Source organism: Saccopteryx leptura, chromosome 6 (assembly GCF_036850995.1).
Source record: "Saccopteryx leptura isolate mSacLep1 chromosome 6, mSacLep1_pri_phased_curated, whole genome shotgun sequence".
Classification (NCBI taxonomy): Eukaryota; Metazoa; Chordata; class Mammalia; order Chiroptera; family Emballonuridae; genus Saccopteryx; species Saccopteryx leptura.
The window spans coordinates 151,240,652-151,266,888 of NC_089508.1; the positions used below are offsets into that span (position 1 = coordinate 151,240,652).

The following is a 26,237-nucleotide window of genomic DNA, read 5'->3' on the forward strand; positions in this document are numbered from 1 at the left end:
ATCACTCCTAATTGTTTATCCTAAATCTACAGAGGACCAGAGCTAAAGGAGGGGAAGCAGTGGGCCTCCATATCCAGAGGGACCCGGCCAATCCCAAGGAAGGGGATCTGGCAGAAGCTATCTTCACCAGCCTCTCAGCTAGGCTTAGACAAGCCTTCACTGGGAACCTCTAGTCTTCTCTTCCCTCCTACTTCAAGCCTCTTACCCTCTGGGAGCCTTGGTGATTGTAGCTATATAATGAGAACAACAGAATCCCCATCTCACAGGCTTGTTCAAGGAGCAAAAAAGATCAGAGTTGCCCTGGCCAGATAGCTTGCCTGGTTAGAGCATCGTCCCAAAGAGGTTGCCAGTTTGATCCCCGGTCAGGGCACATACAGGAACAGATTGATGTTCCTGTCTCCCCCAACCCCTCTGTCTCCCAAATCAATTAAAAAAAAAAAGATCAGAGTTGTGAAAATTGTCTTCTGGGGGGTGGAGGCAGTGAACACAGACAGCTGGGACACCTACTTCCAGCTGAAGCACCTGCGTTTCCAAGGGAATAACCTCATTTTCTCTCAAGGCCATGAAGCTGGGGAAGTCTAAGCACAAACTGATCCCTGACACCTTTTGTGGCTTCCAGAGAAAGGAGAATGATAATAAATAAGTGTAAAAAGAGTTAACAATACACCCTTTAAGACAAGAAAAATAATACATCAGGAAGGACAGTCACAATTTTGTAGACTGAGACGGTGTGAGGGTCTGGGCCATAGAGCTAAGAGGGGTGAAGGTGAGGGGGTATTTATTTCCCAGCCCAGAGTGATGGGGAGAAAGGGAGTAGGCTATGTGTAGCAGCTGCTGGAGGCATTCCACCCAGCCCTGCCCAAAGCTGCCGCTCCTCTACTCTGACCCTGCCCATGCTCTGTCACAATGCTTGTGGCAGGCACCTAGCGGGACAGCGGTGTCAGCTTCAGGGACATGAGCACAGAGCGCAGGCGGGACACATCTTTGCACTGCTTGCTGCTCTTGGGGTTGAAGTCACACAGCTGGGCCACCTTCTCCCACTCCGTGCCTGGGGTTTCCTCCTTGGATTCCTTCACAAAGGCCTCCTCAGATGCCCTGCAGGTGGAGACAGGATAGAGGTCTCAGAGCTGTTTGCCTTCCCCTGAATCAGTGATGCTCTGCCCCCACTGAGCAAGACTGCTTTGCCCAGCCTACTCTGGGGTTCTTTGTCCAGGTCCCCAGCCTTGTGCCATCTGAGCTCAGGCCCCCAGGAACAGCCTTGGCATCAGAGGAAGCCTAGTTGGGTCATGCCCAGGGGCCTCCGCACTTGTCACCTCTTCCAGGAATGCTCTTTCTCCAAGACCTGCTGCTCATGGCTTGTTGCTTCTTGTCATTCAGGACTGAGTGAGTACAGGCTTCACCTCCTCAGAAAGGTCTTCCCTTGCCACACTAGCTAAAGTCCCCTCTTTTGCCTCTCCTACCCTTGCCTCAGCCTAAGCACTGTGGTCATTATCTCTCCAAGAGTTCTCGCCCTGGGGCTCCTGGCACCTAATGGCCCATAAAGGAACTAACATGGCACCTCGCCATTTTCAATGTTTCCAAAAACTTGGCAGAGACTGGACATTGACTAACCACATAACTGACTGAAGTACTTGGTTCAGCATTGCCTGTGTGCTGTGGACTCTGTGTTTCCCAAAAAAGGGCTGTGGTCAAACACTCCTAGGGAACTCAGTTAAAGAGGATCTTCAAATACAGACTTTCAAAGCCTCTCATGTGCATCAGTGGAGCAGTGATGGAGCTAGACTCCAGCACATCCTCAGCATGTTTGAGGGCACAGCTCTTTTTAGTCCAGAATGGCTTATTTATGGAGCTACAGTGTGGGGACTGCTCCATTCAATTCAGTCTTTGCTTTTGGTTGGAATCAAGTTAGGATGACAACTGGTGGCTTCTTCTGGCTGACAGGTATAGAAGCCACTAATGAAGGAACAATGAAGAAACAAAGTATAGTAAATACAGTTTAGTGGGCAAAACCTAAACGTAGGCATTATTAAGAGAAAGATAAAGGATTCTTGGGTAAGGAGGGCTGGGTCTATGTCCTTGTTTGGCCATCAAGGGTCCCTTGGAAGCTCTGCATCTCAAGCACGACCAGGCTCTGGCAGATGGTGAAGAGCTCTCTGCTTGGTCCACACTGGCTGTTCCAAGGATGATCTGGCCATGATCAGGTGACCTGGCCCCTCCATAGTGATTTTGCTTATGTGCTATGTGCCCATTACATAACCTGTAGAGTGAGGATCAGAGCCTCTACCTCAGTGATCTCAGTGGCCTGAGAATGTATGGAGATGGCAGGTGTGTGCAAGCTTGGGCAGATATAGACAGCTGTGCAGAGCTGAATGAAGCTTTCCTAGGAGTTGTTCCAGGTCAAGAGGCTCCCACTAACTTTGCAGCTCAAAGTGTGGTGGGTGGTCCTACAGCATCAGCCTCACCACAGAGCTTGTTGTTAATGCAGAATCATGGCCTTGCCTCAGTCCTACGCAATCAGAATCCTCATTTTAACAAGATACTCTGGTGTTTCCCAAGCACCTGAACGTCTGGGAAGCACTGGTCTGCACTGTCCCTCTTCAGAACTCCCGTAAGGTCTCCTTGGGCCGTTTTCTGAGTGCAGCAGGAGCACTGACCTTGCAACACTGATGCCCGTCTGCCATCCCACTCTCCGGCTGAGACCTCCTATAGTTCCCTGCTTCCTTTAGGACCAAATCGGAGATTCTTAGCCTGACACAGCAGGTATATTTGCAGCTGGCCCCACGCTGACCTTCTCCACCCATCCCCACATCCACAGCCTGCAGCAGCAGGTCCCCAGGTCTCGCTGTCTCATCATCTGCTCCAGTGGCTTCCACCTGGGATGCCCTTCCTCTTTTCTCACCCTCCCCACCCAGTCATTCCTCCTCCCACTTTATGGTCTAGCTGATGTTCCTGCATCTCTGAAACCTGCCCTGGCTCCCATAGCAGGAGGTGGCTTCCAGAGCTTTGTGTCTCCTTCCACACAGCTCTTATTACCACACATTCCCACCGTAAGTAACTTGGGAGTACAGACCATATGTCTTATTCCTATCTGTCCAGAGACTGGCACTGGGTAAATCCCCATAGGGACTGGACAGCATGGAGAGTGAATGGAAGGTAGGAGCGAAAGGCTGTACTTCCGGCTATCCTGAGCTCTGTGAGAGAAGGGCTAGCCAGACATCACTGGAGGTCTGCCGAGGGCATGCCCTGCGCCCTGCGTGAGGAACAGCCCTTACTTGGCCGGCCTCACATACTGATCACTGCATTTCCCCCTTCAGCTTCACAACCCCAAACACACCCCTAGGTGTCGCTGTCAACCAATTGAGGTGACATAAGAGAGAAACTGCAATCTCTGGCCTACATTAGTCACAGGACCAACTAGACACCCAAACCAGGAACACATGTGAGGGCCCTGTGGTGGTCGGGGCAGGTGTCGTGGCCAAACTTAGGTAGAAGCTCAAAGGGGGAGCAGTGCACTTGGGGCAGCAGAAGGAGGCAGGTGTGGTCCTAGCGCTCCTCTGGTAACCCCTGTGCCAGCACTCAATGTTCGCTTTGTTAGACAGAAGACCTCTTCACCCCCATTCCCGCTTCCAAGAGGCATCTCTTGGGGAAGGAGTTGGGCTTACTTGCCATTCTTCCCGCCCACCCAGGCATGGCCAGTGCATTCTTTGATTTTCTCTGCCTGGATTTAGCAAAGCTGTCTCCAGGCAGAAGAGACTCAATAAGCACTTGCTGCAGTGGTGGATGTGCTGCACTGCCCTGGGGATTCACCTCCTGCTCCGGTCATTGCTCCTGCACCCCTTCCCGTCCCCCAGCCACACTGATACCCCACAGGCAGGAGACTCAAAACACTGTGCCAACCACACACAGGGGCCTGGCCCTCTCCAGCTCCCCCAGACAGAGCTGCAGCGGAGACACACGTACACGTAGCCGATGATATCAGCATCTGGCTGCTGGTAGAATGCTTTGTCAGCGATCCTTGAGGGAAAGGGGTTGGGTAGAGGAAGACGAGATGGCAATACAGACAGGCAGGCAGAGGGTTAAGAGAAAGAGAGACAGTATTAGTACCTCCAGTTCAAGAGGTGTTAGGAAGCACGGTTCTGGAAGGCTTAGCAACTATCCACAGCCCAGAGAGCAGAGCAGACATCCTCCACCTGCCCACCCAAGTGCCTGTGCTAAAACTCAGCCCTAACCATATTACTCCTCCTGTTCACAAACCTTCAGCGGCTCCCCCCACCCATGTCTGCCCAACACAGGTGACCCTCCCACCACTCCCTGACTCCCTGCTGCCCAAGACACATGTCCTTTCTTTCATATCATTCTGTCCCCTGGTCTAGATTTCCCTCCTCCAGTTCCCCTCCCTCTTTTTTCTGATAAACTTCTAATAATCCTCCAAAGCCCAGTTCTCCAAACACGGAGGTACACACACACACACACACACACACACACACACACACACACACCCCGCATCTCTTGCTTCCACAGCCTTCCTGCAGAGGCCCTGCTGCTGAGTTCAGATGGACACGTGTTCCCTCTAAGCTCTGGAGATACACGTTGGGTCCTTCTCATCTGTCTTCCCAGTGCCCAGCCCAAGTCTGGCATGCAGCAGCTCCTTGAACACAAGTGTGGCAGCTTCCTAGAGCTGGCCTTTCCCTTCCTGGCAGGCCTGGTACCTTGAAGGGCACAGCCTCGAAGGCTGGGCTGCTGAGGCCACCTTCACCCCTATCCCAGGGGTGTGTGTCCAACAGTGAAGGCATCATAAGGAAAGAAGAGCTGAGAGACAGTAAAAGTGGGTACCAACAGGTATGTGTCAGCCCCTGAGCCCACAGGCCCACTGCACCTGCCTTTGCAGTTAGTTGCAAAGGCCACTCATTGCCTTTAGTGCTGTTGCCACGCTGGGTGGAAGCACTGCAAGCAACAAAATCCTGTACTCAGACTGGGTTCCACTCCCAGCCAGGCTTGTGCTCTCTGTGATGCTACCGTGGCCCCAGAGGGCCCAGACCTAGCTGCCGGGCCCCAGCACATTTGGGCTCACATCCCAGGACTTGGGACCCCTCTGACTGCAGAATTCGCTTCTGTCCATAGTGGTGAGGGATGAGAGCATGTACCAGCTGCTCAGAGTTCGGGGCTCTGAACTCCGCTAGCAGTCAAGGAAGTGGTCCTGGGTGCTTCAGCTTCTTCCTCTGAAGATATTCCCCCAATACCATAGCTCCTCTCCTGTCCCACAGATCCCTCATGTCCCCATAGCTCTTCTCCTGTCCCCACAGACCCTTCATGTCCCCGTAGCATCTCTCACCGGTTGTTGATCTTGTTCTTTTCAACTTGTTCACTCTGCCGCTGGTTCCACTCCTCCAAGTCCTTCTTGGCCTTCTCCCGCCACTCCTGTTCTGTCACCTTGGAGGCAGCATCTGTAGCACAGCAGTAGAATGAGTAGCAGCTTTCCAGTAGGGACATGAGGGGTCCGGCTGCCCTGACTGCTTCTCCCCGCAGCCTCCAGTACCTACCCTCACACAATTCCCACATTAACGGGGCGTAGAAGGAGAGCACACACCCTAAAGTTCCCCACCCTCACCATATCCCAAACAGCCTACCAGCCTGAGCCCTGTGCTCACCCAGCTCTTGTAGCCGCTTCCTCTGCTCCTCTCTCCATTTGCGGATGCTCTCGGGTTCCTGCGTCAGCCTATCGGCCTGGGCAATGGCAGCGTAGCCATCAGCTGGGCCGTTAGCCTCCTAGGATACAAACACACATCCATGCAACCAGGCCATCCACCTGCCCCTGGTCTCTGCTGCCCACAGATCAGGACATCCCTACATCTCCGTCTCACACCCCCTGCCCCCTTTGTACTTGCTGTGCTCTCTACCAGCAACCCTTCCAATGTGACCCTGGGCCAGTTACTCAGCTTTCTGTGCTTCACTTTCCTCATCATAAAATGGGTTATCAAGCGTCGACCTGGAACACTGAGGTTGCCGGTTCGAAATCCTGGGCTTGCCCAGTCAAGGCACATATGGGAGTTGATGCTTCCTGCTCCCCCCCCCCACCTGTTCTTTCTCTCTCTCTCTCTCTCTCTCTCTCTCTCTCTCTCTCTCTCTCTTTCTCTCTCTTCTCTAAAATGAATAAATAAATAAAAATGATTTTTTTAAAAAAAGAGTACCCACTGTTCATGGACATAGATAAAAGTGAAATGGTTGCTTGGAGGAGGAAAGTAAAAAGGGACAAATTTATAGTGACGGAAAATGATTTGACTTTAGGTGGTGAGAACACACACAATCAACAGTTCAAATGCTGTGGAGATGTTCACCTGAAACCAATGTACTCTTGTTAATCAATGTCACCCCATTAAATATAATTTTTTAAAAATTTTAAATTAAAAAAAAAGAAGAGTACCCACTGCTTAGGGTTGATATAAGAAATTAGTTGACCCTAGCCAGGTAGCTCCATTGGTTAGAGCATTATTCCTTTACCCGAATGTTGCAGGTTCAATCTCCAGTCAGGGCACAAACAAGAATCAATCAACAAGCCTGACCAGTGGTGGCACAGTGGATAAAGCGCCAACCTGGAATGCTGAGGTCATCAGTTCGAAACCCAGGGCTTGCCTGGTCAAGGCACATATGAGAAGCAACTACTATGAGTTGATGTTTCCCACTCCTCCCTCCACCTCTCTCTCTCTCCTCTCTAAAAAAATCAATAAATAAAATTTTTTAAAAAGCAGTCAATCAATGCATAAATAAATGGAATAACCAAATCACCTTTTCTCACTTCTCTCTCTCCCTTCCTCTCTGTCTCTAAAATCAATAAACAGAATTTTTTTAGGTGAGAGGAGGGGAAATAGTGAGGCAGACTCCCACATGCACCCCAACCAGGATCTACCTGGAAACCCATCTGGGACCAATGCTCAAATACCAACCTATTTTGAGTATCTGAGGCTGATGCACTCCAATGAGCTATCCCCAGTGCCCTGGGCCACATTTGAACCAATCAAGCCACTGTCAGTGGGAGGGGAAGAGAGAGAGAAGAAAAGGAGGGGAGAGTTGGTTGCTTCTCCTATGTGTCTTGACCAGGTGTCAAATCCGGGATGTCCATACTCAGGGCTGACACTCTATCCACTGAACCACCAGCCAGGGCCAGAAAATTTTTTTAAAAGAATGAGATGAGTTTAAAAAATGTCAAGAACTTCTAACCCTTCTTGGTACAAAGTGAGTCCCTTGAGTCCCTATCATTGATGTCAATCTCTATTACAGTCTTATTTACCAAATAACACGTACACAGAGGGAAATGACCCCACTTTATGTTTTTGTTTACTTGTCCATTATCTGTCTCTTTCATCAGAATGTCACTTTTGTGATGACAAGGACCTTGTCTGTCCTGTTCTCTGCTGTGTCCTCAGCGCCCAGCACAGTGCCTGGTACACAGTAGATACTCCATAAACATTTGCTGAGTGAACAAGCAGCCCTGTGCTAGGCAGGATGCCCATGGTTAGGATGTGGTGTAAAACTCGGACTCTTTAGCAGTACCTGACCTGTGGTGACACAGTGGATGGAGCATTGGCCTGGAATGCTGAGCTCTCTGGTTCAAGGCCCCGGAACTGCTTGGTCAAGGCACATGTGAGAAGCAACTACTTTACTTCCCACCTCCCATCCTCTCTCTCTCTCCTCTCCCTGAAATTAATAAATAAAATCTTTTTTTATTTTATTTATTGATTTTAGAGAGAGGAGAACAAGAAAGCCAGGAGAAGGAGCAGTAAGCAATTGCTTCTCGTATACACCCTGACTAGGCAAGCCTGGGGTTTCAAACCAGCGATCTCAGCATTCCAGCTCAGTGCTTTATCCATTGTACCACCACAGGTCAGGCAATAAATAAAATCTTTAAGAAAAAAAAAAAGAACTTGGCCTCTGCATCCAGAGTGTCTGGGTTCAAACTTTACCTCTGCTGCTTACTAGATGCTTAATGTTGCTAGGCCCAGTTTTCTCATCTGAACTGGGAACAATAATAAAACTACCTCTAAGGGCTGTTGTAAAAATTTGGTGCAACAATATTTGCAACACATTTAGAAGTGAATGGTGGCGAACATTATTATTATTCATTCCCATTTCATAGGGGAGGACACTGAGGCCAGAAGAGATGGCAAGATGTCGTGGCAGAGCCAGGGCCAGAGTCCAGGTCTCTGACTGCTAGGCTGGGCTCAGCCCCTTCTCCATGCTGCTGTCCGAGGTGGGCACTCCAAGCACTGGGATTGAGAGCTCAGCCTAGTGGATGTGACTCCCGTCGGTCCAGCCTGGACTCTAACAATCCAGCCCTGCTCCCACCACTCTGGCACTCAGCAAGCCCTACGCTTGATGACACATCCCACCCATTCCTGTGGCCACCTTTGCTTTCGGCCTGAAATTGTCTCCCCTCTACTCTCCAGCTAATGAAATCTCACTCGATCCCATGAGTTTCCAGCTCCAAAGTCACAAGCTCTGAGACAGTTCCCAGCCCCAAGCAGATTTTGCACTCCTTCCCCTCTGTGCTCTGCCACAACCTTCATTTTCTACTGTGTGTGTCGCCCACTGGGCCCTGAGCTCCCAACAGGCAGGGAAGGACCTTGTTTGTAGCCTCTAAACCCCTATTCCCTCCTTTCAGGTGTCCTTGTGCTCCTCCTTCAACCACTCACCAAAACTGTCATGATTACCACTGCTGTTCAGTGTCTTCTCCCCATGCAACAGTATCTGGCATGCCCTCTGTCCAGTGTTCTCACCACTGTCCTGGGCACACACTCAGTGCTCAGTAAGCAGTGGCTGCATGGATGAAGGTCCCAGAGCCAGCATATGCCCAGTTCAGAGGAGGTGCTTTGTAAGCATTTGCCCAAGGGGTGCAGGCAGCCAGGGTGAAGGAGCTCACACAAGTCTGGCTGTCTGGGGAGAGGGTGAGGTGGTATAGGCCCAGGGTGGGTGGTATAGCCTGGCACCTAGGGCCAGGCCCATCTTTGGATGGGGCACTTTGGGCGGAGTCCTTAGTCCTTTTTCCTGCACAACACTGCACTTGAGTTTAGAGACCCTCCTGGCATCCGAGGGCCCTTTCCTGAGCCCGAATCTAGAGAACACAAGTGGTTCACTGCTGTTGGGTGAGTCCCACCTTGTCCACTTCACAGGACAATCTTGCCCTGAGTCCAAGCTGCCAGGATCCCTGCTCAATGTAATACAAGTCCCATCTGCAGACAACTGCGGTTTCTTTTGTGAATGTGTTAGTCCATGTGCTATATAGTAAGGCCCCAACTTACAAAAATCCGACTTATATACAACTCGTACTTACAAACAGAGCACCGTAAGTGCTATTGGTAATTAACTACAGTTGGACATCAGTGAAAATGACATCATAGAGTTATGCGACAACCATGGCAAAGAACTAACCCATGAAGACCTTATGGAACTAGAGCAGCAGATGATAACATTTAGGGAAGAAAACAGGGACCTAGAAACTCCAGAACCAAAAAAGTTTTCTACAAAAAGTTAGCTGATGCTTTTTGTTTCATTGTAGCAAGAACGGCAAAGTTAGAGGAGCAAGATCCTGATACAGAGAGACTCACCAAAGTTTACTGTACAGTTACCAAATGCCTGAGGTGCTGCAGGGCCATCGATGATGAGAGAAAGAAAAGCCCTGTACTAACCTCCCTTGATGCCTGCTTCAGGGAACTGACTCCAGTTTGGCCTGTGGTGGTGCAGTGGAGAAAGCATCAACCTGGAACACTGAGGTTGCTGGTTCGAAATTCTGGGTTTGCCTGGTCAAGGCACATGTGACAAGCAATCATCGAACAAATGAAGCAGCAGTGAGTTGATATTTCTCGCTCCCTCAACCCTCTCTTTCCTCTCTATGTAAAATCAATAAATAAGATCTTAAAAAAAAAAAAAAACTCACTCCAGCACCAGAATGAGATCCTGTCTAACACCAGTCCCAACCTCTCCAACAAGTCCATCATCTTCTGCATCATCCAAGATTGTTAAAGGTTGTATGCGAAAATATTTAAGTATTTATATGCACAGAGGCTAAAAAGAAATACTATGTTAAGACAAACATCTGTCTAAGTTGCACTTAATAGAGTAAATGTACCTCTTCCAACTTACATACAAATTCAACTTAAGAAAAATGTACAGCCTGACCAGGCGGTGGCGCAGTGGATAGAACGTCAAACTGGGATGTGGAGGACCCAGGTTCAAGACCCCGAGATCGCCAGTTTGAGCATGGGCTCATCTGGCTTGAGCAAAGCTCACCAGCTTGGACCCAAGGTCGCTGGCTCGAGTTTACTCAGTCTGCTGAAGGCCCGCAGTCAAGGCACATATGAGAAAGCAATCAATGAACAACTAAGGTGTCACAACGAAAAACTGATGATTGATGCTTCTCATCTCTCTCCGTTCCTGTCTGTCTGTCCCTATCTATTCCTCACTCTGACTCTCTCTGTCTCTGTAAAACAAAAAACAAACAAAATGTACAGCCTCACCAGGTGGTGGTGCAGTGAATAGTGTCGGACTGGGATGCAGAGGACCCAGGTTTGAAATCCCGAGGTCACCAGCTTGAGCGTGGGCTCATCTGGTTTGAGCACAGCTCACCAGCTTGAGCCCAAGGTCGCTGGCTTAAGCAAGGGGTCACTCAGTCTGCTGTAGCCCCCCAGTCAAGGCACATGTGAAAAAGCAATCAATGAGAAACTAAAGTGCCACAACGAAGACTTAATGCTTCTCATCTCTCTCCCTTCCGGTCTGTCCCTATCTGTCCCTCTCTCTGTCTCTGTCACACACACACACACACACACACACACACACACACACACACACAAAAGAAAAATAACCCCACAGAACCTATCTCATTCATAACCCTGGGGCTGCCTATATTTTATCTTCATGGTACTGATCCCAATCTGAAATGACAGGTTTAGTGTTCCCTATCTGCCTCCTCCCTCCAAGAAAGTGAGCTCCTTGTGGACAGACTGTCAGTCTGTGTATAGTATCCAGACCAGGAAGGACCTGCCTGTTGGAGGAGCTCAAGAACATTCATTGAATGAATTAACATCCAGGCCTGCGACAGGGATGAACAAGACAGCCCATCAGCTGGCAGCTTGGTAAGGGGAGGACCATGGCTGGGATACATGCTGTGATACAGGTCAGGTGGGGGAGGGAACAAGGAAGGGCATGACCATTCTAGCCTGAGGGCAGACTAGGACAGGAAGAAATGGAGGAAGGGCATTTTAGGCCAAGGGCAGCATAAGGGCCATGGGGGGCAGGTGCCTTTGGGAAACTCTAAGTACAGAGATGCCACAAGGTGTGGAGAAAACGAGGTGGCAAAGGTGGGTTAGAAGGGTCCTCTGGGCAGGAGTCTCTCCCTACTTGTCCTTTAGGGCCCATCATCTTAAAAAAAAAGCCACCCTAAAATGAAGACTCCCCATTATAGAGCTTTAAAACTGGCAAAGAACTTGCCAGTTTCTCTTTTATCTTTACTACTATACATGGTGGGTTTTATTACCTTCGCTTTGCAGGTAGGGAAGGGCTAGCACAAAGTCCCAAGGTCACCCAGCCAGAAAGTGGCAAAACCAGAATTCAAACTGGGTGTGAGCATTGTCAATAGAGACCAAAGTCACTTTTGTTTCATATGATTTGTGCACCTACTTTTTTGGGGGAGGTAGGTAGTGGAGGACTGGGAAACACCAACTCGGAGTAGTTGCTTCTCTTATGTGCCTTGACTGGGCAAACCTGGGGTTTTGAACTGGCAACCTCAGCACTTTATCCACGACTACACCACCATAGATCAGGCTTTTTTTTTTTTAATTAGTTGATTTGAAGTCCTGGCAGGTTGGTTCAGTGGTAGAGTATCATACCAGTGTGTAGATGTACCGGGTTTGATTTTTGATTCCTAGTCAGGGCACACAGGAAAAGCAACCATCTGCTTCTCCATCCCTCCCTCTCTCCCTTCTCTCTCTCTCTCTCTCTTTCTCTCTTTCACTCCCTCAGTCATGGCTGGATTGATTCGAATGTATTGGCCCCAGGCACTGAGGTAGGCTCCATGGCCTTGCCTTAGGCATTAATATAGTTTGGATGCCAAGCAATAGAGCAACTCTGGATAGGAGCTTGCCAGGTGGATCCCAGCTGGGGCACATGTGGGAGTCTGTCTCTCTGCCTCCCACATCTCACTTAATTTTTTAAAAAAAATTTATTGATTTGAGAGGGAGAGGAAGGGAGAAAGAAAAGCATTGATTTGATGTTCCACTTATTTATTTATGTATTCACTGGTTGATTCTTTAAAGTTATCTTTTTTTATTATTGATTGATTTTAGAGAGAGAAGAGTATGAGAGAGAAATGGAAACATCAGTCTGTTTCTGCATATGCCCTGATCAGAAACCAAACCAGCAACCTCTGCATACTGGGATGATACTCTAACAAACAGAGCTATCTGGCTAGGGCCGTTGGTTGATTCTCATATGTGCCCTGACCAGGGATTGAACCCGCAACCTTGGTATGTCAAGACAGCTCTCAGCCCTGGCAGGTTGGCTCAGTGGTAGAGCGTCGGCCTGGCATGCAGGAGTCCCAGGTTCCATTCCCGGCCAGGGCACACAGGAGAAGCGCCCATCTGCTTCTCCACCCCCCCCCCCTCTCCTTCCTCTCTGTCTCTCTCTTCCCCTCCCGCAGCCAAGGTTCCATTGGAGCAGAGTTGGCCCGGGCACTGAGGATGGCTCTATGGCCTCTGCCTCAGGCGCTAGAATGGCTCTGGTCGTGACAGAGCGATGCCCCGGATGGGCAGAGCATCACCCCCTGGTGGGCATGCAGGGTGGATCCCGGTTGGGCGCATGTGGGAGTCTGTCTGACTGCCTCCCCGTTTCCTACTTCGGAAAAATAAAAAAAATTTAAAAAAGAGACAGCTCTCTAACCAACTTAGCTATCCGGCCAGGGCTGCAGAGTACTTTACTCCACAGACCTGTGGGGGCAGCAGGGCAGGGCCTCTAATCCCCATTTTACTAAGGAGAGATCTGGTTCAGAGCAATGACTAGTCCAGTCAGCTGACTGGGAAAAGCCAGAAATGAAGCTCAGGCTGCTTGACTCCACCCAGACTCCTTTCCGCAGCCCGCCCAGTCTTGGTCGGGGAGCAACCTTAAGGAGCATTTGGATCCATGGGTACTTCCCTCGGCTCCTGGGGCAGCTGCACATCTAGGGGCACTGCTCAGAGTGTTCCAAGCACATTGTGCCCTGAGGTGACTGTGCCCGAGGCCTCAGGCCCTGGCCAAGCTGGGCCTGCCTCCTCCACCACCTCCCACAGGCAGTGCAGCCCACTAACATGCTCTACCTGGCAGCTGGGCCTGCCCCACACCTCGCACTGAGGGGACCCCCGCCCTGCACCTCTGGCCTCCTCAGGCTTCCCAGCATTCCTCTCTCTGCAGTGGTCCCAGGCTGAGCAAGCCCTGGACCGAGTGGCTTACCTTCTGTGCTTTGGGACATGCTGTCCCCTTAGCCAAGACAACCCACACCCCCTAGGCAGCCTCGACACCACTTTCAGCACCCCTTCCCTGTAGCACTCCCTGACTTTGCAGCACCTGCTGCCTGAGCCTGGTTCAAGTCCCAGCTTTTCCCAGCTGCATCACCGAAGCGGACTTTAACCCCTCATGCATCCTCCTCCTCATCTGTGAAATGGGGACAATGAGAGAAGCTACACCATAGGGGTGCTGGGAGGATGAGATGAGTGAAATCAGGGAAGGCTCTCGGGTGGTGCCTGACACACGGTGAGAACCAGACTCAACCCTTCACACTACCCAGTCTCCGAGCCCTGGCTGTCCTACACGAGCAGCACTGCTTTCCAGGGCTGTGCACTGTCACGGCCAGCTCTTTGAGGACAAACACACACTGGATTTGTCTCTGCATCCACTGTGCCAGAACCGTGCAGGGCACTCAGGGGCCATGAGGTGACTGATGAAGGAGCACATGGCTGCTGGCAGTGATGTAGAGGGCGCAGGAACAGCTTGGGACACAGCCTCAGAGGGACTGGGCTTTAAGTTCCTCCCTGCCACTCACTGGATGTGGGACCTTTGAGAGTCCCTTTCCTGGGCTTCTCGTGCTTCATCACCGGTCAAATGGGAAGGCCTACATCCCATTCAGGATGCCAAGTGGGGGCCATGTGTAGCAAATGCCGTGCAACCATGCAACCTGTAGACTGTACAGAGGATGTGCACATGAGAGGGCGGGCAGACCGTGTGGCTCACTGTTGCTACATGGCACCCTGTACGTGCTGAGCCATGCTGCGCCACAACCAGGAAGGGCACAGTGCTGTTGCCAGCAGAGTCCTGAGAAGCTGTGTGCTAGCTCCTGTTCTTTGGGTTCTATATATTTGTTTTCCTGGCCCTGCCTCTGCCTGTGAGGGGGTGGGGGCACAACAAGGTTTCTCTTTAATCATGGGAATGTCCCAGTGAGGAAAGGGTGGCAGCTGCCAGGAGGGCCAGCACTCCAGAGGACCCACCAGTGGCTGAGGAATGTCTGAGCCCCTCCCAAGCTGAAGAGGAAAGGTCTCAGGAATGGCCAGGACCAAAAAGTAGGAGGTTCCAACAGTTCGGCTCCATGGCACTCTCTCCGGTGGGACCCTATGCTGGACCCCACGTGAGCTTCTCCGTGGGCCATACTGGCCAAGCCATGCTGTGACTCCAGCGACAGCCAGGAAGATAGCGGATCATCTTTGGGATTGACCAGCTAAAGCAAAACTAAGCTGAGCTGTTGATTCCTCTAAGTAGCTCAAAGTGGGCTGATGGGAGGGGTGGGGAAGAGAGAATTTGTACACGAGGGAGGGAGTGCTGCAGGGGCCTCCCACTCTGCCCCCGGCAGAGCCAGATGAAACCAGAGTAGGTGTGGGCAGGCTTATCCTTAGGCCTTGGGGCTCAGGTTTGTAGCTGGACACCCCCCAATGGCCCACAGGCTGCCACAAAAACAACAGCAGCAAAACTGGCAAGAAAGGTCTGTCTCGACCCATGAAAGTGTTGGGCATGCAAAGCTTTTCCTCTAGCACAAGCCAGACCCTGCTCTATGTTCAATTCTAAAGAAGGTCTGCAGGGGGCCTTCCTCCTGTGCCCACCTGCACAGCCCAGACACAAGGCTGTGGTCAGGGGCAGGAGGTCTGGATGGGCCTGGCTCCTGAGGAACGACCCTCATCTGTGTCCCTCCTTGCCTGTAAGGCTTCTAGGATGGCATGGTTGTAAAACAATTTACAAAGAAACATACCTGGAGTTATTACCCGGACTAGTGAGAATGAGAATTCCCACTGAGATTGGGCAGGAGGCCCAGGGTTCCTCAGATCCACCAAACACAAAGCAAGGCCAGAGGGCACGGAGAGAGAAGGCTCAGATGCTGACCTAGATAGGGGAAAGTTATCCTCCTCAGAGTGGGGCCCAGTGCATCTCTACTCCAGATCTACTTCAGGACACAGACCTTTGACTCAAGTGAAGTCTGTTGAGTGTGCCCAGAGCAGGGGAAGCCAGGGTCTCAATGACCTACCAAACTGAACAGGGGGCAATGCTGATTATTCGGGGCTCTCAGGCCCAAAGAGGCATGGAGACTAAAGCCCTAGAGACTGACTTCTCTAGCTTGCAGATAGTGGAGTGATTTTCCAGAAATAGGACTTGGCCAGTTTCCCTGTGTAAGGTACCAGCCCATCCCTCTTACATAAGAAAGTATTGTTTATTCTCCCCGAGGATTTGGGAGGCCAGCTCCTCGACAAGGCAACAGGGCTGGCTACAGGGAACAGGGAAAGGCTCGGCATATCCAAGGGCTGCAGCCAAAGGGGGGCAAGGGTCTTTAACCCAATCCAGTGGGAACTAAGGCTCATCCCCTGACGGCTTCACCCCACCCAGGCATCTGGGGTGAATGAGGGGGAGGTAACGGGTGGAGGGGGGTGGTTAGAACTGCTGCATTTGTGGGGTCCTGGGGATGCCATCTGTGGGCCAAGTTCTCTAAGTCCAAATACTTTTTAAAAATTATAGTTGAGCCTGACCAGGCGGTGGTGCAGTGGATAGAGCGTCGGACTGGGATGCAGAAGACCCAGGTTTGAGACCCCGAGGTTGCCAGCTTGAGTGCAGGCTCATCTGGTTTGAGCAAAAGCCCACCAGCTTGAACCCAAGGTCGCTGGCTCCAGCAAGGGGTTACTCAGTGCTGAAGGTCCGCAGTCAAGGCACGTATGAGAAAGTAATCAATGAACAACTAAGGTGTTGCAACGCACAATGAAAAACTAATGATTGATGCTTCTCATCTCTCTCTATTCCTGTCTGTCTGTCCCTGTGTATCCCTCTCTCTGACTCACTCTCTGTCTCTGTAAAAAATAAATAAATAGGCCCTGGCCGGTTGGCTCAGTGGTAGAGCGTCGGCCTGGCGTGCAGGGGTCCTGGGTTCGATTCCCGGCCAGGGCACACAGGAGAGGCTCCCATCTGCTTCTCCACCCCTCCCCCTCTCCTTCCTCTCTCTCTCTTCCCCTCCCGCAGCGAGGCTCCATTGGAGCAAGGATGGCCCAGGTGCTGGGGATGGCTCCTTGGCCTCTGCCCCAGGTGCTAGGGTGGCTCTGGTCGCAACAGAGCGACGCCCCGGAGTGGCAGAGCATCGCCCCCTGGTGGGCAGAGCGTCGCCCCCTGGTGGGCGTGCCGGGTGGATCCCGGTCGGGCGCATGCGGGAGTCTGTCTGACTGTCTCTCCCCGTTTCCAGCTTCAGAAAAATAAAAAAAAATAATAAAATATAAATAAATAAATAAAAGAAAAAAAATTATAGTTGACATACAATATGTGTTTCAGGTGTACCTCATACTTATTCATCAGTCTAAGTACTTTTAAACCAATTTATGTATCTACAAGGGGAGGGGTGTTAGGCGGACACAGAAAGATGGCCACTCAGTTCAGCCTGGGAGGGCCAACATGTGCAGGGCCCTGTGTTTCCTACAGTCCATGCAACTCTAGGCCACTTTGTCCCTCCCTCAGAAGCAGGACAGCACATTGACACACTGAAGTCTGCACCCCATCAATCTCTGCCATGTGCGGCCTTTTTTTTTTTTTTTTTTTTTTTAGAGAGAGAAAAAGAGGGGAATAAAGCAAGGGTTTTTTCTTCCACTTATTTATACATTCATGGTTGGTTCTTGTATGTGCCTTGACCAGGGATCAAGCCCACAGCCTTGGTGGGTCTGGACAACACTCTAACCAGCTGAGCTACTGGGCCAGGGCTTCCAGTGGCCTTTATACCTCATCCCCTTTCTCCTACCTGACAAAAGAAAGTCAAATCCTTTATGTTCTCATCCCAAAACATCAGGCTGGAGTGAACAGAAGACTGGAAGCCGTAATCCTATTGATGATGGGGCCAGAAGTTCCTGAGATCTAGGCTGTCTGTCCCTACCATTGCTAAGGCAGAATCTTGCTTACCTGAAACACATCTCCATTGATTGTGGTCCCCATGTCCTCAGAATCAGCTAGGAAGAGAACAAAATGACAGCATTACTCATTGCTCAGCGTATAGCAAGTATGCGATATCCTACACTAGTACCCCAAGCCAAAACTCTGTGTATGCCTATGTGTGCATTGACTACCCTCAACACAGACATAATGGATGCTTGGGCTCAATCCACTGACTGTTCACCACACCTTCTCATAGCCTTTATCACATGTGATTTTCACCATAGCCTTGTGATGAAGTTGTTATCAAGCCATTTTATAGATTCTCAAACTGAGACTCAGAGAGGTTTTGTGATTGCCCAATGTCATCCAGTCAGCAATAGCTCCTCTCCTACCTAAAACTTATTTACCCTCCGCTGCAGCAGGAAACAGCCCGATTGTCTATAGCAGGGGTCCCCAAACTATGGCCCGCGGGCCACGTGCGGCCCCCTGAGGCCATTTATCCGGGCCCCGCCGCACTTCTGGAAGGGGCACCTCTTTCATTGGTGGTCAGTGAGAGAAGCCTAGTTCCCATGGAAATACTGGTCAGTTTGTTGATTTAAATTTACTTGTTCTTTATTTTAAATATTGTATTTGTTCCCGTTTTGTTTTTTTACTTTAAAATAAGATATGTGCAGTGTGCATAGGGATTTGTCCATAGTTTTTTTTATAGTCCGGCCCTCCAACGGTCTGAGGGCCAGTGAACTGGCCCCCTGTGTAAAAAGCTTGGGGACCCCTGGTCTATAGAGCCTGTGCCTGGTGAGAAGGCAGAGAAGTGCTGCAGGCTCAGGGCGGGTCTGCAAGGGCTGAGGCAGAGGGACTTGCAGGCAGGACACAGCCTGTACCAGCTGTGCCTTGAGCAGCTGCTCCACCTGGGAGAGCAGGAACTGCAGCCCCCACCAGGCAGCACCCACCCCCATTTTTCCTCCTTCTCTTCTGCCCAGAAGAATTTCACTTTGCCCTTTCCCTGACATCTGATTAGTCACACATTCCTATGGCTTCTGCTGCAATAATGACCCTCGCAGTTGCCCTCTGCTCTTTACCCGTTGCCTGGCCCAGCCTCAGCTCTCACCTTGCTAGTGGCAAACACCTGGAGGGGCCCACCCATGTCCTTTCTTCTCACCATGGTCTTTCCCAGAGCCCTGCATGGTACCTATGATGTAGTAAGAGTCAGAAACTACTTGTTGAATAAACAAATGAATAATTGCACTAAAGAAAAAAAGAATGAATGACTGGCTTTTGTTCACTCACAGGCCTACCTGACTCCAGCTTTACCTCTCCCAACCCTCTTTCAAACCAACACCAGGGCTCAAGGTTGCCCTCGGTTCTCTGCCCCCTGCTCTGCTCCAGCCCCAGCTCTTGTCTATGTAGTATGTCCATAAAGCATACACTTCCCTGTGTTACTACTCTGATTTAAAATATAGTAAAAGCAAACCAAAAAGAAATCCACTTCCCATGGACCACAGTGGCCTACACGGCCTGTTTCTGCCTCTGGGACTCAGCAGGCGCTGTTCCTTCTGCCTGAAAGACCTCCCTTCCCACCTCCATGTGGGCTGTTCCCTCACTCCCTTCAGCCCCTGGCTGCCCTATTACTGGCCTTCCCTGACCACCTTTAACATTCACCCCTTGGGCACCCTGCCTCCCTGGCAGTATTTTCTCTATAGCACCTACTACAGCCTGATACGTTTATTTGTGTATATGCTTATGATCTGTTTTCCCCACTTGAATGGATCCTTCATAAGGGCAGGGACTTTGTTTTGTCCACTGCCAGGGCCTAGTATATAGTGACTGGCACATGTCAGGGACTCAATAAATATCTATCAAATGAGTACATCAAACCTTGGACCATAGCACATGACGATCTTTACAATTTGGTCTGTCCATTTTTCCTGCCTCACTGCACACTGTCCCTCTTGTAAACCCTATTCTGGTTTCTTCCCTCCTCAAATACACCATTCTGTACCCCATGCCTTTCTTCCTACTTTCCTCTCTAAATAATGTTCTTAGATCCAGTCATTCTCCAAGACCCAGTTCATGAGTCACTTCCTCTGGGAAGCCCTACACTACTGCTCCTGCTTCCCTAGGTACTGATGGAAGGTCTCACCTTTGGGGTATCCCAGAATACTATACAGCATCCCACACCCTCTGTGACCTTACCTGTGACCTCCCAGGGGTCATTCACTCCTTTATCAGGCTCCGTATCCTACTCAGATCCAAAAGGCTAAGGCTCTTTCTTGCATAGAACGTGTGAACAGTAAGTGTTGGCTAAATGAGCCTGACCTGTGTTGGTGCAGTGGCTAATGCACTGACTTGGAATGCTGAGGTCGCCAGTTCAAAATCCCTGGCTTGCCTGGTCAAGCCACATGTGGGAGTTGATGCTTCCTGCTCCTCCCCCTTCTCTCTCTTTCTCTCTCTATCTCTTTCTTCTTCCCTCCCTCCCTCCCTCTATAAAATGAATAATTTTTACCTGGCCGGTTGGCTCAGCAGTAGAGCGTCGGCCTGGCGTGTGGGGGACCCGGGTTCGATTCCCAGCCAGGGCACATAGGAGAAGCGCCCATTTGCTTCTCCACCCCCCCCCCTTCCTCTCTGTCTCTCTCTTCTCCTCCCGCAGCCGAGGCTCCATTGGAGCAAAGATGGCCCGGGCGCTGGGGATGGCTCCTTGGTCTCTGCCCCAGGCGCTAGAGCGACTCTGGTCTCGGCAGAGCGACGCCCCAGAGGGGCAGAGCATCGCCCCCTGGTGGGCAGAGCGTCGCCCCTGGTGGGCGTGCCGGGTGGATCCCGGTCGGGCACATGCGGGTGTCTGTCTGACTGTCTCTCCCCGTTTCCAGCTTCAGAAAAATACAAAAAAAAAAAAAAAAAGAATAATTTTTAAAAAGTGTTGGCTAAATGGAAATTGAATTCCTCTTTGGGGACCCAGTACTATCTGCAAGGCCTGTCTGGGGCCTCTCAGAAACTATAGTGAAGCCTGACCTGTGGTGGCGCAGTGGATAAAGCAGTGACGTGGACGCTGAGGTCACAAATTCAAAACCCTGGGTTTGCCTGGTCAAGGCACATATGACAAGCAACTACTATGAGCTGATGCTTCCTGCTCCTCCCCCCTTCTCTCTCTCTCTCTTTCTCTCTCTCTCTCTCTCTCTTTTTCTCTCTCATTCCCTCCTCTCTCTAAAATCAGTAAAGAAAATCTTTTTAAAAAAGATTATAAGCCTGACCAGATGGTGGCACAGTGAATAGAGCCTCGGACTAAGATGCGGAGGACCCAGGTTCGAGACCCTGGGGTCGCCAGCTTGAGCGCAGGCTCATCTGGTTCGAGTAAAAGCTCACCAGCTTGAACCCAAGGTCTCTGGCTCGAGCAAGGGGTTACTCGGCCTGCTGAAGGCCCCCGGTTGAGGCACATATGAGAAAGCCATCAATGAACAACTAAGGTGTTGCAACAAAAAACTGATGATTGATGCTTCTCATCTCTGACCGTTCCTGTCTGTCTGTCCCTATCTATCCCTCTCACTGACTCTCTCTCTGTCTCTGTAAAAAAATAAAAATAAAAGATTTTTAAAAAAACAAACAAACTGCAGTGCCTCCTAGCAAAGTGCCACAGGAGGCCACATGAGATGACCACAGATAGACAAGTATTCCTTTACCAGTCAGACAGAGCTGTGAGCAGCAGCAATGCGACTTTCAGCCTGGGGACTAAAGGGAGGTACACTTAGTCCATGGAAATAATCCCCAGCTGATAGAAATTATAATCAACTCTGTTTCCAGAGTCAAACAGTGATGAATTCTTTTTTTTTTTTAACTTTATTTATTTATTCATTTTAGAGAGGAGAGAGAGAGAGAAGGGAGGAGCAGAAAGCATCAACTCCCATATGTGCCTTGACCAGGCAAGCCCAGGGTTTTGAACCAGCGACCTCAGCGTTCCAGGTCAAAGTTTTATCCACTGCACCACCACAGGTCAGGCAAACAGTGATGAATTCTGACCAACTATTGTCAGTTGTCATTCCTACTCACTCAGATAGGGCTTCTCCTGCCTGAGTGGCAGCATCTTCCCCAGGGCATGTCCTCCTCCAGGGCCTGGCGTTTCCAGGATCCATTCAGGACAATGCTAGTCTGTGCACTTGGCCTCTCTGGAGCAGAAGTTGCACCACGCTACTCCACCCTGACCAGTCCTCTCATCCACAGCCCTTGGCCCACCCTGGCCTTCAGAAAGTCTCTAGGCCCCAGTCTCTCAGTCCCATGAGCGTTTTTCTGGAGATGAAGTTTCAGCCTCTTTGAAAACCCACACATACCCACACACAGAATTACTAGTATCTGTTCCCACAGTGCTTTCTGATTTGTCTACTGCACATTTATAATCACATGTCCATAGTCAGAGGCCAGCAGAACAGAAGCACAGCAGACACAAGTCCCAGGCATAACTTGTGGGTATTGTTTCTCTCAGATCCCTGACCCCTTTTGGAACGAGAGCAGACAGGGTCCAGAACATTTCTGGGAGCTTACTGAAGCCAAGCAGAGGAAACAGGCTCGCCAGGAGCTGACTAGGCAAGTCAGGGGCAGGGCTGGACTGGGTGCTCAGCAATCTGGGTGTGAAAAAGTAACCCTTCTGGGCCCCACCCAAGGTCATGAATGGAAACAAAGTATCCATTGCTCAGGCTGGTCACAGATCCAGCCCCAAGGGCACTGGAGACCCAATGTTAGGGCACTCAGCACAGGGGTGTCATCCGATGACACTCAGAGGTGCTGACTGGGGTGATAGACATAAGGGTGAGGAGAGGAGTGACTCTTTTACCCAACCAGCCACAGAAGTCTTCTGAAGCAGCAGCTCAGCAGAGTCCCTCACCCATCTCAGGGAATTCCCAGGAAATGCCTGTCCACGTTCAGGCCCCTCCTTGAGACAGTCACCTTCCCGAGTCTGGCTTGGCCTAAGGAAGGCCCTAATGAAAAGAGCCTAAATCAGAACCCCCTAAGGGAGAAGCAGGTAAAACTCAGGCCAAGGGAAGCCAGAGGTCTCTGGGTGTTGAGCACATTACGGCCTCTGCCAAGACAGTACGGTTCTAGGAGCTGACAGCCTGGTTAGGAGGTTGCCTCTCTGACAGAGTAGGGCACAGATTGGCCACATGCCTGAGGTGGCAGGAAGAGAAGCAGAGACACAGTCCTCTCAGAGTCTCCCGAACTCACACCCACCAAAGCTACAAATGCTCAGCCGCCCTCCTGAGTGGGGCTTGGGGATCCGGCAGGTATTGTGGGATAGGGGCTCAGTCGGTAGCCAGGCAGGATGGAATTGATCTGTCTTCCTAGGCCTAGATGGTGCTGAGCAAGTAGTGCCCCCTGACTAGCGCTGAATGCCAGAAGCCAAGATGGATGGGGAACATGTGCCTTGGCCTGCTGGGAGCTGGGCGGACACTGCCGCCAGTCAGCACAGCATCTCTGAGCGTCATCTTTTAGATGACGCCCCTGGTGGCAGAGTAGTGGATAGAGCATCGGACTGGGAAGCAGAGAACCCAGGTTTCAAACCTCGAGGTCATCGGCTTGAGGGCGGACTCACCAGCTTGAGCACAGGGCTGCTGGCTTGAAGCCCAAGGTCTCTGGCTTGAGCATGAGGTCACTTGCTCTACTGTAGTCCCCCATCAAGGCACAAATGAGAAAGCAATCAACAAACAACTAAGATGCTGCACCAAGGAACTGATGCTTCTCATCTCTCTCCCTTCCTGTCTGTCTGTCCCTAACCATCCCCCTCCCCTCTCTCTCTGTCTCTAAAAATCAATAAAAATTAAGCCCTGACTGGCTTGGTTGACTGGAGCATCATCCTGAGCACAGAGATTGCTGGTTCCATTTCCCGGTCAGGAAACATACAGGAGTAGCTCGATGTTCCTGACTCTCTCTCTCCTTGCCTCTCTCAAAAAATAAAAATAAATTTAAAAAATTAAAAAGGAAAGAGCATGGAGCCCAGACTGGGGAGGCCTGAGATTGGATTAAGTCCCAGATCTGTCACTCACAGTTGTGTGACTTTGGGCAAGATATTCAAGCTCTCTGGGCCTGCAGTTTCTTATATGTTACAAAAGGTTGTTACATTTCTCACAGGAAGAGGCTACAGGGATGCTTCAAGCCCCTCAAGCCACAGGAACTGTCTCAGGCATGTCTGTATCCCCTGTGGGCCTGGCACAAAGTAGGTGCTCAGTAAATGTTGAATGAATACAAACATAACTATAAGGAGCCTTACTTGTAAACATTTCTGAAAACTATGAAAGCTACCACTTATTTCAATAGGCCCATAAGCCAAAATGACATCATTAACAGAAAGCAAGGGCTGTTTTAGATGCACTCATGAAGGTGATGCCTAGTTTTTTACTAAACATTTTAAGAAATTATCCTTTCAAGCCAGAACCACAGCAGGAACATTGATACACATGCTGTTACAAGGACTAGGCCCCCAAACCCTGAATCTGAAGCTAACCACAACAGCCTTGGGCCACCTTTGAAAATGCCAGAGAACAAGACTATACACCTAACAGAAGCTCTGAGGCCCTGGTGTCTAACTCAGAGGCAAGCATGTGGAAGACAGTGTGATCAGGTAGAGAGGTCTTAGAGTCTGACAGAAACAGGTTTAAGTCCTTGCTCTGCCACCTGCTAGGTGTTTTAGTACTTTACTTTTTGAGCCTCGATTTTGCCATCTCTGAAATGTGTTTAATACTGTGTACAAAATAATTAAATGTAAATGCGTAGCTCAGTGCCTGCAGGATGGCAGGTGGTCCCAAGGGAAAGTCTATGAGTTCTTGGAGCACCCAGTGTCCCCTGCTTTCCCAACTGTAGGAGGGAGCTAAGGCTGAGGGGCAGAGAGGTCTGCTATACTATCCACACCTTCAACTGGGAGCCCAAGACAGCAAGGGGTACCCTGAGTTCAGGTCACAATCCCAGGGCTGGGCTGTGTTGTATTCCCAAGCCAGGAGTGTTGGAGCTGGCCTGGGAATGAAATGTCATGACGAATTCTTGTCCCAGTAGTACCAAATCCACACCCTCAGGCGGGGTCTCAGGTGGGGATCTCCAAGAAGATTCCTCCCCACTTCCCCAGATCACACACACAAACACACACACCCAAGCGCGTGCTCACTCCACTGCAGGCCTGCGCCGGAGGTGGGCAGCCCTTTGCACCTCACCGCAGCGCCTGGAGGCCCAGTCTGCACTGGCCACGTCCCTGGGTGCAAGCCCCAGGCCCCCAGTTCCCTGGCCACGCGCTGACTCACCCTCGCTCGCGGGTCCCGGCTGCGCGAGAGCCGCCTGGCCGCCGGCAGGTGCCCCGAAGCCCTCATCATTTTCGATGCCCGCGATCTCGCTCTCCTGCTGGGCCAGGAAGGCAGCAGCCGGGTCCTCCTCGGCCGCCTCGGGGACCCCGCTCTCCGACGATGAGAAGAAGCCAAAGTCATCAGCCATTTTCCCCGCGTCTCCGCTGGAGCGTCCGCGCGGCGCTCGACTCTGCCTGGCGCGTGCCCGGCGCTGCGCCCGGCGGCCGCTCACAGTCACCGAGCGCCCAGCTGCGGACCTCGGCGGGACGGGCTCGGCGCGGCGGCCCGCACTTCCTCTCCGCCACCAGGCCCTGCTCGTCTGTCACTGCGGTGCGGGCGGGAGGAGCCGGGACGGGACTGAGGTGATGTCACCGGCCAAGGGAGGAGGCCCGCGGAACGGCCGGAGGTCGCCTCCCTGCGGCCACAGGAGGGCGGCATCAGGACGGCGGCGCAGTCCGAGGCCTGCAGGCCGGCAGCCCGCTGCTTGCCACCAGCGCTCATCGTATCTAGGACAGCAGGACGCTGCACAGCTCCGGCCGGGTCTAGAGGCTAAACGGACTGGACAAAGTGACCATAGCAACAGGTTGTGCAGCTAGGGACTGGGAGCACGTAAGGGGTGGCAGCGAGGCAGATCTGCTGCTGATTCATTCTGTAAAGTTTCTTCAGATATTATAAATCCCATTATTATGCATTTCCTCTTCTGGGAGAGTTGGAAAATGAGGCTGGGAGAGGTAACACAAAGTTTCATGGCCTCACTGCATCTTCCCTGCAAGGCCAGAGCCTTTCCCTGGCCACCAGGCCCCTTTGCTCGAGTGCATTTCTTATGCATTTCTCTTCATTTGAGAAGGCTTCAGTTCCGGCTGCCAGAGTTTGTATGACCTGACTGGACCACAAGAGGCTGGGCCTCTTAAATGTCCCTTAAGTATGAACTGGCCTGAGAAAGGGAGACTGCCACTCCTCCACCCAGTCGCTCCCAGTAAACAAGCCTCCTCCTTGCCAGGCTGTGCCAAGCACCAGTGCAACAAAATGTAGTAAAGCCCAGCTTTGGCCCTTGGGACATGCAGTCTGTGATACCAACAGATGGCAACTGCCCAGTCACAGCCCATGTGCAAGGTGCTCTGGCATTAAAACACAGGGTCCTGGGAGACCCAGAGGACCACCATAAAATTTGTGCTTTGGGATTTCCTTTCTAATTTGAGACTTGATGGCCAGTCAGGAACTGGAAGAGAGAAAGAAAAGATACCTCGAGTTATGGATAGTGGTTCCTTAGTGCGAAGGTAGATAATGGATGTAGAGTTGTGGTGAAGGGACATTTCAGTTTTCTTCAGTAAAACTTTGATGTAGGTTTCACTCTTATGATGAGAATATTAGTACAGGTAATAGTATAGACAAGAAAGAAAGAAATTTAAGGCCCTGTTCAACCTAGTCCAAGTGCTCCACTCCATTATCATCTCACATCTCGTTCTAATTCCCCCAACTGCAGGGCAGGGTGCTGAAAAGACCTGGAAAGTTTGCTAGTTCAACAACCAG

General features: G+C 51.1%; 1 protein-coding gene across 2 annotated transcripts; it reads right to left on the minus strand.

Moving 5' to 3' along the window:
• Positions 1-655: 655 nt before the first annotated feature.
• On the minus strand, positions 656-25,070 carry CLTB (clathrin light chain B). 2 transcript variants are annotated; one of them, XM_066343921.1, is made up of 6 exons: positions 24,669-25,070; positions 17,428-17,474; positions 5,649-5,766; positions 5,333-5,444; positions 3,961-4,014; positions 656-1,095 (listed from the first exon to the last, which is right to left on the minus strand). In XM_066343921.1, the coding sequence occupies exons 1-6, from the start codon at positions 24,853-24,855 to the stop codon at positions 924-926; spliced, it is 690 nt and encodes a 229-aa protein (XP_066200018.1). In that variant the 5' UTR covers positions 24,856-25,070; the 3' UTR covers positions 656-923. The 2 variants fall into 2 exon arrangements, with proteins under 2 accessions (XP_066200018.1, XP_066200019.1); XM_066343922.1 differs by lacking the exon at positions 3,961-4,014 and having other exon boundaries at positions 24,669-25,062.
• Between the last annotated feature and the right edge of the window lie 1,167 nt (positions 25,071-26,237).